Source organism: Cebus imitator, unplaced genomic scaffold (assembly GCF_001604975.1).
Source record: "Cebus imitator isolate Cc_AM_T3 unplaced genomic scaffold, Cebus_imitator-1.0 Scaffold123, whole genome shotgun sequence".
Lineage (NCBI taxonomy): Eukaryota > Metazoa > Chordata > Mammalia > Primates > Cebidae > Cebus > Cebus imitator.
Window position 1 is genome coordinate 4357697 of NW_016107438.1, and position 9626 is coordinate 4367322.

The 9626-nt window shown below is 39.1% G+C and overlaps 1 protein-coding gene across 14 annotated transcripts in view; it reads right to left on the reverse strand.

The window, feature by feature from the left end:
- MBTD1 (mbt domain containing 1) overlaps positions 1 to 9626 on the reverse strand; it is a 77617-nt gene that overhangs the window by 41309 nt on the left and 26682 nt on the right. For 7 of the 14 annotated variants that reach the window (XR_001828585.2, XM_017540198.2, XM_017540197.2 and 4 more), the window contains 3 exons: positions 7016 to 7217; positions 3033 to 3172; positions 1616 to 1730 (listed from right to left, as the gene is read on the reverse strand). Coding sequence is in view for 12 of the 14 variants with exons in the window: in XM_017540198.2 (XP_017395687.1) it covers positions 1616 to 1730; positions 3033 to 3172; positions 7016 to 7217 (457 nt within the window). In the remaining 2 variants the exon portion in view is untranslated. Of the gene's footprint in view, positions 1 to 1615; positions 1731 to 2151; positions 2269 to 3032; positions 3173 to 7015; positions 7218 to 9626 lie in introns of those variants that run through there. The other 7 variants (XM_017540200.2, XM_017540199.2, XM_017540208.2 and 4 more) reach the window with 3 other exon arrangements.

Here is a 9626-nt window from a genome sequence, read left to right on the forward strand (position 1 = left end):
TTTTGTATTTTTAGTAGAGACAGGGTTTCACCATGTTGACCAGGATGGTCTCAATCTCTTGACCTCGTGATCCACCCGCCTAGGCCTCCCAAAGTGCTGGGATTACAGGCTTGAGCCACCGCACCCGGCTCAAATCTTTTACTTATAAGAAGGTTATCATTGTTAAAATGTGTGCAAGGACATAAAATTAACTTATCCCAGCTAAAGAACATTTTCTTTATGTAAAGATCAAATAACTTCTCTAAATAGCTTTAGTTATATCCTATTTGCAAACAAACAGGAGTTTCTTAACTGTTCTACACATGACACATGGTCCTGAGGAAGTAAGGTACAAGCTCTTCAGTTAAGGGGAGCAAAGAGCAGTTGAGAGAAGTGTCTAGAATGACAAACACTGTTACAGCTGCTTTTGTGCTTTTATTTCCATTCAGTTCTTGCCATGTACCTAAGTGAGATACCTACCCCACATCACTTTAATTGCCTCACTTTCTACTTAGTCTCCTTGCCTTTGTACTTCTATTAAGAATCTTCTGGCTGGGTGCTGTGGCTCACGCCTGTAATCCCAGCACTCTGGGAGGCCGAGGTGGAGTGGATCCTTTGAAGTCAGGAGTTTGAGACCAGCCTGGCCAACATGGTAAAACCCCATCTCTACCAAAAATACAAAAACTAGCTGGGTATGGTGGCGCCTGCCTGTAGTCCTAGCTACTTGGGAGACTGAGGCAGGAGAATGCCTTGACCCAAGGAAGCGGAGGTTGCAGTGAGCTGAGATCATGCCACTGCACTCCAGCCTGGGGGACAGAGCGAGGCTCTATCTCAAAAAAAGAAAAAAAAAAAAAAAAGGAATCTGTTAGGCTGGGCGCAGTGGCTCACGCCTATAATCCCAGCACGCTGGGAGGCTGAGGCAGGTGGATTACCTGAGGTCAGGTGTTCTAGACCAGCCTGGCCAATATGGTGAAACTCTGTCTACTAAAAATACAAATACAAAAATTAACCGAGTGTGGTGGCGTGCACCTGTAGTCTCAGCTATTCGGGAGGCTGAAGCATGAAAATCGCTTGAATCCATAAGGCAGAGGTTACACTGAGCCAAGATGACACCACTGGACTCCAGCCTGGGTAACAGAGCAAGGCTCTGTCTACAAAAAAAAAAAATCTTCTATTAGAAATGGTCCTTTCTTTAATCTCGTCTTCTCTCAATCCCTTTGAAGCCTGTTGAATGTCCTATTTCTTTCCCTAATATCTTCACAATGCTACCTATTATTCACAGCACAGAGAATCAGTACATGAAAAATAAGCAATAAACCAAATAAAAACATGGAGGATTGAAGATCTTGTTGCATAAAAAAGTAAAAAAAAAGAAAAGAAAGATTAAAAAAACACCAAAAAACAAAAAAACATTAAGGAGATTGCCAAAAGCACTTGAACTTATACATGCAACTATTATCTTCTAGGGTAATTTATTAAAATCAAAACCACCATTAGGAAGTTTAGAATCATAATGTGCTAACAGGACATGGAAACAGTTAGTTAAACAAACAGAATTCAAAATTATAGTGTCATTAATTAACACTAAATCAATTAATGTCAAATATTTCACCTCTGTCAGATTCACCAATATTACCTGCTTTTGTCTTTGCTTGGTTTTGCAAGGTAGCTTGATACTGAGCATACGCGGCTAGCTTAGCAACTAAAGGCTGTTTCTGAAGAACTTTTGCTTTCTTTGTTGGAGGCTTACCCTAAAACAAGAAGAGTTAAGTAAATAGGATTCTTTTTCATCCCCGCAATACCACAATTTAACTGGACTGCATACTACTCATTCTGCTTAAGTAAACATTGAGGGTTTAGAAAATTATTAAAGCAGAGGAAACATACAAGAATTTTAACATGAGAAATTTTTTCTGGAGTTCTGCTACAATGTAGGTATCTACTACGGGTAGCAGAGCTGGCAGAGACTACAACAGCAATATGCAAATTAATATGTTAATAAAAAATTATATCCCACAAGATGTTAAAATACAGGCTGTGGTGGATACTTGATTCCTTCTTATAGTAGATAGAACCAGGGGTTATTTACTCATGCAGGTTGCCAAGCATTGCTATTTATATGGTAAGAGAAGATAATTTAATGTTCAAAGAGCAAGTGACTGAGGTTTATACCTTTAGTGCTAACGCAAAAGATCAATGACAAAATGATCATGGGCCAAATTCACAGTGTGACAAACTGCCATCCATTTGGGTACAGACCACTGCTCAGGATCTTTAGGTACTGTCTATCTGAAATATAGAAATACATCTAAGTGATGTATTTCCTTAATTTGGAGGATTTAAATAACCCTTTTAGTGCTACATAATGATCACAATAATAAATTAAATGAGAAGAAGACTGTGATCATCCAATAAAAATATTGCAAAAATCAGTTAAGTTAATGCCTTTAAAAAGTTGTTTACATGATACAATAGTAAGAACTAAGTCAAATGGTCAAATCTCCAGTCATTTTGTAGGCACTGATATACATTTAAAGCAAGACGATTTTCTTTCCACACCATGAGTGTTGTCAAAAAGGTTAGTTGGATTAACCAAATACATTTGGTCAAGGTAGCAAATGGATTGTACTAAAAAGTACAAAGTGAGAACGATGAGAAAATAAAACCAGAAATTAAATTATTTCCCCCCAAATGCTGAAAGAGTCTACCTTGATGTAGAAGGAAACAAAAGGAAACAAGGGGAAACAGGAAAATGGTTTCAATTTCTGTATATAAAAAAGTGTTTATACTTATTTGGAAAAACGATATTTAAATTAACTTATGCAAATAATAGTTTATTTTGGATAGTATGCCTTATTGCCTTACTCAGTTAAAATAGTTTTTCAATTTTATATGCTGAATAAACTTTGGGGCTCACATGTTTCCTAAAGGTGTCGGTATAAAATGACATCTGACTAAGTGGGCAGAGGTGGAGTGCAGTGAATCACAGTCAAATGGCAGATAAATGGCGAAAGCCATAGAAATAACGGATATAAGTATGAAGGTTTCTGTACCGTTACCTGAAGTCTGGCCAAAATGCTTGCCTTCTTGGAGTTCGACGAGTAACTTCTGGAACACGAAACGCTACAGAAACGCTTTGTTTTAGAGTAAAAAGCATCTCGGACGCCAACCATCCCACACATCTCACAGGTAGCTAATGAAAAGAAAAACACTGGAGTTATGATCACATAATAAAATCAATCTTCATCTAACAGTTTAATTTCTCCAACATCTGAAAGTTTTAATTGAAGAATTTGCCTTGAACATTTCTTCTACCTCCTATGCAAATAATAAAGAGGCCTGCACAGAGGAGTCAGAGAGAACAGTGGCATCGTGCCATGGTGATGGGTTCTAGAAGGTCTGATAGTAGCTTGAGGTCTGAAAGGCTTTACAAAGGGTCAACAGAAACAGGACAAACGCTATGCTGGATTCAACTATCATTTCCTTAGTGCTTACCATTTGCCAGGCATTTTCATATAGAATGAATTCCAGCTTTTGAAATGATTACACTTGAAAGATGGCAAGTGCCACACAACTGAAGATTTAAAACACAGGTCTTTAAAATACTGCAAAGGTTGAAACCTTTTTAAAAAGGGGTAATATTCAGAAAAATGCCAAGAGCAATATGAGGATTCCTTCAAGCTATGTTTAGGGGACAAGAAGGAAGGAATGGGTTCAAAGTTTGAGGTAGAGGCCAGGTACAGTTGACTCATGTCGGTAATTGCAGAATTCTGGGAGGCCGAGGCAGGAGAACTTCTTGAGGCCAGGAGTATGAGATGAGTCTGGGCAAGACAGCAAGATCCAGTCTCTTCAAAAAATAAAAATAAATGTAAAAAAGAGCCAGGCATGGTGGCATACACCTGTAGTCTCAGCTATTCAGGAGCCTGAGGTGGGAGGATTGCTTAAGTCCAGGAGTTCAGGGTCACAGTGAGTTATGATTGCACCACTGCACTCTAGCCTGCCTGGACAACAGAAGGAGATCCTGTCTCAAAAAAAAAAAAAAAAAAAAAGTTTGAAGTAGGTGCTCTATTACTAACCAGTGATGGTGGGAAACAGCAGAACTCTTGACTACTATTGCATAATAGACAATAATCTGAAAGGTAAAATTAGACACGGTTCACAAGAATCAAAGTTCGAAAAAGATAAACAACAAGTAACATAGCAAATCACTGCTTTAAAAGTCTCCACCCAAACAGGTAAACTGAAGAGGTCTGTAGCGTAATTGGTACAGTTGGCTCTGTGCTTCCATGGGTCTTATACCTGTGGATTCAACCAAAAGCGGACTGAAAATATTTGGGAAAAAAAAACTCTGTCTGTACTGAACATACACAGACCGTTTTTTTCTTATTATTCTCTAAACAGTATAGTATTAACAATTATTTGCATGGCATTTACATTGTATTAGGTATTATAAGTAATCTAGATATGATTTAAAGTATATAGAAGGATGTGCACAACTTACATGCAGATACATTTTCTTTAAGAAACTTGGAAGATTTGTGAATTTTGGTATCTGAGGGAGGTCTTGGGACCAACCCCCCATGGATACCAAGGGACAACTGTACTTACAAATCTATGAGAAATCTTGGAAAAAAGATAAAATGCTAGAAGATTGCAGGTGAACAAAGGGTATCTACTGGGAGAAAAAACTGAACTGTTGCAAAAATTCTAGAACACAGATTGTTAAAGAAGGTTCTGACCGCCTAGATAGAAAAGTGGTGATCCCAAGGATATAGTAAATCTTTGCCAAGAATGACACATGTCAAACTAGAATTCCCACAGGCAGGATTCAAGTTCCATCAGGACAAGGAGCTTATTCTGCGTCGTACATCTGCATATCTCCAGTATTTAAAACAGATGCCAAGCCACGCAAAGCTTCCATAAACATTATTCCCTTTTATGATAGGATTACTAGACTGCTATGTTATAATCAAACCATGGCAAGAATATACACTAACACAAGTTAACACATTTGACAAAATCTCATGTAGCTTTGACAACAGTATTGAGAAATTTCAGCTAAAGTAGAAGACACCAGGTAGGTTTTAACTGGTAGGATGACCATCCCCAGTAAGCCCTGATAAATAAAGCTTATTGATATGGTCTGCAGGACTCTGTATCAGCCCCTATGCTATTCATCTTTTTAACCAAAAGACTAGACTAGGATCAACAGGGCAGAATTATCAAAACTGTAAATGATATAAAACTGGAAGATTAGATGACACAGTATTCAATATTAGATGACAGAATTAGCTATCAAAAATTTCTAAGACTAGGCTGGGCGCAGTGGCTCATGCCTGTAATCCCAGCACTTTGGGAGGCCGAGGCAGGCAGATCGCTTGAGCTCAGGAGTTTGAGACCAGCCTGGGCAATATAGTGAAAATTGTGCATCTCTGAAAAAAATACAAAAATTAGCCAGGTGTAGTAGAATGTGCCTATAGTGCCTGTTAATTGGGAGGCTGAGGGGAGAGGATCACCTGAGTTCGGGAGGCAGAGACTGTACTGAGCTGAGATCTTGCCACTGAACCCCAGCCTGGGTAACAAAGTAAGACTGTCTATAAATAAATAAATATTTCTAGGCCTGGTATGATGGCTTACCCCTGTAATCCCAGCACTTTGGGAGGCTGAGGCAGGTGGATCACTTGAGGTCAGGAGTTTTGAGACTAGCCTGGCCAACATGGTGAAACCCCATCTTTACTAAAAATACAAAAATATGCCAGGCATCAGGCATGGTGGTGCAGGCCTGTAGTCCCAGCTACTTGGGAGACTGAGTCAGGAGAACTGCTTGAACCCAGGAGGCAGAGGCCGCAAGGTGTTATACTCCAGCCTGGGCAACAGAGTGAGACTGTCTCAAAAAAAAAAAAAAAAAAAAAAAAATCCTAAGACTGAAAGCAAGAAAAAGGTTATACAGAGAGGTCCAAAGTCCTACACCTTGAGTTTAAAAAGTTAACTGCAGTAAGACTGATTTAAACTGGTTTAGTTTATGTGGTAAAGGTCAAAGGACATCAGTTATTTACAAGTTCATTATTATTTTCAAGAAAGCTGAAGCAATTTTGGTGGCACACTGGAAATAGTACCTTGAAAAAGGGAGCTAAAAGTTGAACAATCTTCTGCCCTCACACAGGGTGACCAACTATTTGTTTGGGTCTCACATTTTCTGGATAGTAAAACCAGGACAGGTCCAGGCCAATCAGGATGAACTGTTACCCTACTACCACATAATCTGAAGTATCCCCAGAACACAGTGACCAGGATATTGAGGAATTAAATCACTGTGACCCACCATGAGAGAAATGGCTGAGGCAACTATGGCTCCTTGGCAAGCCTTAGAGATAAACTAGAAAGAAGCGTTCTATTGTGGAAAAAAAAGATGTCATTAGAAAAAGGATTAGAATTATTTTGTGCAGGTTTAAATAAAAAGTGAAACTTTCCAGACTCCCAAAAGCAAAGTTAAAAAGGCAAAACCAAGACCAAAAGATAAAGTTGGAGGAAAGAAATTTTGTAATTTGAGATACTAAGAAATGAAACTGCTTCTTTCTTCGTTTCCTTTTTCATTTTCAAGCCAGGTTTTAGGCAGAAAGAAATTCCTTACCGAGTCAGAGAATACCCCAATCACCAGTAATGTTAAAACAGAAATTATAAGAAAGTAATATAGAGGAGGGAGCCCAACCTTGAATGTCTCTTTCGACTCTATAAGCCTATGATCCTATGCACTTGCACTTTGTTACACAGGCATTTCTTATTTAATTACTGAACTTATGTCCACATGAAGTTTCTCACTGGCCTTTTGTTTTTTATTTTGTTGTATTTGCTTTCCACCAGGAGGTAGGCAAAATAAAGAGTTAAACACCAACTCAGTGATCTTATCTCCAACTATAAACATCAGGCTCTATCTCTTCAAACTGCCCCTTAGTATGGGGAAATGACAGAAGAAATTAAATGAAAACACACCCTTAAGCATAAAGCTGTGTAACAGGTGAAGGTTATAAATACTTACCCATGCCAGATTTACCATCTGGGTACGTGTAGACTTGCCCATTGTTTTTGATAATCGGGAGATTAGAAGGTAAAGGAGCGACTTCTTCCTCACTCTCTTCAGAGCTGGAGCTGCTGCTTGTGTCCTCACTGCAGCTATCATAACCGTCAAACATCCCGAAAGAATCTCTTCTTTTCCTTTCAGATCGTGAAGAATGTTCAGTCTTTGAAGTAGAGAAACCAGTGACACATGACACAGCACTCATATACACCCCCTAAAAGACCTTAGCAAAAATTCTGGTAACTGAGATTTGACAAATGAAAATGCAGCCCTGAGAAATAACCATTTTATTTTATTTAAAAAAATTTTTTGAGACAGAGTCTTGCTCTGTCACCCAGGCTGGAGAGCAGTGGCACAATCTTGGTTCACTGTAACCTCAACCTTCTGGGCACAGATGATCCTCCTACTTTGGCCTCCTGAGTAGCTGGAACTACAAGCAAGTGCCACCGTGCCAGGAAAATTTTTATGTTTATTTTGTAGGGATAGGGTTTTGCCATGTTGCCCAGGCTGGTTTTTAATTCTTGGTTTCAATCTGCCCACGCTAACCTCCCAAAGTGTTCGGATTATGGGTGTCAGCCACCATGCCTGGCCTGATCATTTTATAGTGAAAAGCTAGAGGTTTGTATTAAAATGGAATCCTCCACTTCTATGAGGCTTGGCTGGTCTTGAACTCCCAAACTCAAGTGATCTGCCTGTCTCAGCCTCTCAAAGTGTTGGGATTACAGGCGTGAGCCACCTGGCCGGGTGGCTTTTACAATCATAGTTTTCATAGAGACTTGTCTACTATTAATATACAGCCGGCTTGGTTAGCCGCTAATGTAAGTTTATTGACCCTTAAATGTCAACCCAGAATATCTTATTCTGACTCTATTTTCAGGGAATGTAGCCTTGAAATTTCAGGAGGTCAATGATTACAGATATTTTATTTTCAATAGTTACAGGCTATTAGCATTTTTAAAATAAGTACCATGGTCAAAGATGTTTGGGAAATTTTCCTCATGTCAAGGTCTTCTGGAGACTTTAATATGCTTATGAACATTATGATGATTAGAGCAGAATATACAATATGCAGTCTTCTCCAGCGTATCTTTTAGGACTGCTTTAGAGAAATGTTCTCTCATGTTTTCCATGGTCCTAGCACACACAGAAAATGATCATCTGCACAACACAAGGGGAATAAGCCCCTAGATGCACCCAGCCTAAGTCCTCTGACTGTCCTAAGTATTGTAGGAATGACTATTTTGACATACTCCTAATCTAAGGCACAGCAGTTGGTAAGCTTTATTCCACTTAGGAAATGTGGATTTCTAAAGTCTCTCTCTTTTTTTTTTTTTGTAGTTTTATTCCCCCTGCAAACACTATGACTTATCTAAGTATTTTTTTATATATTAGGATAGAATACTAATGAACTAAATATTAACATGTAAACTATAATTGATTTGCCTTATGTTAAATGTACCTTTTATTTACTATGAGGGCGCTTAACTGGAAACTCCTACGTTAGACCAAAACCCCTGAAAGGGCCTGCAACTTCACTGAACGGGTCAGTGAGAAACAACCTGATGACATGCAAAAGGCCTACAAGGGAAAATTTCAGGTCTGTGGTCTGGGTGAAGAGGCTTCTCTAGGATTTTGTAATCACAGGCCTGCTCTCACCAGTAAGTCTGAGGTTGAAAATTTCCCTCCCTTCTATGGTCAGGGAATTCCCAGGCCGAGAAATTAAAGTGGTTCCAGGTTACCAGTGCCCTTTGATACCTAGCAGAAGCAATCCTAAATTAGATCAGGGAATAAGTCACCTACCGTTCAGGCCTTTCAGCATTCTCACAAATTTTAACAAGTATGAGTGCACAATCAAATAGTAAACACATAATAAGCAATCCACCATGAGCAAGCATCAGCAGAAAGTGATTAAGAATCCCTAATACTTTGGGCATTGGTATTGACGGAGACAGAACATAAAATAACCATTATGAGTTGTTTAATAAGAGTAAAAATATTATTGAAAAATAAGCAAGTATATAAAACAAACGCACACCAACTTATTAGACAAGGCTAAAGAGAATAAGGAAATGGAAGATACATGATAAACACTCAAAATGCAGCGAAGAAAAATACAAAACTGGAAAATAAGATGTTAAAATAAGAGAACAGTATGTAAAGATCCAAAAAAAGTCTAGTACGAATTCTAAAGGAATGAATATGGAGAATGGAGAAGGCAATGTTGAATTAGATACTGGCTAAGAATTCTGCAGAAATGAGAACATTAACCAGATACAGTGGCTCATGTCTATATTCCCAGAACTTTGGGAGGCCACTTTGTGGCTACGGCTGGTCTCAAACTCCCGCTTTAGGCCAGGAGTTTGAGACCAGCCTGAGACACAAAGTGAGACACTGCCTCTACAAAAACAAAAAAACCCCAACAAATTAGGCGGCTGTGGTGGTATGTGCCTGTGGTCCCACCTACTCAGGAGGCTTGAGATGAGAGGATCACTTGAGCCCAGGAAGTTGAGTCTGTAGTGAGCTGAGTGTGCCACTGCATTCCAGCCTGAGCAAGAGTGAGACCTTCCCTCAC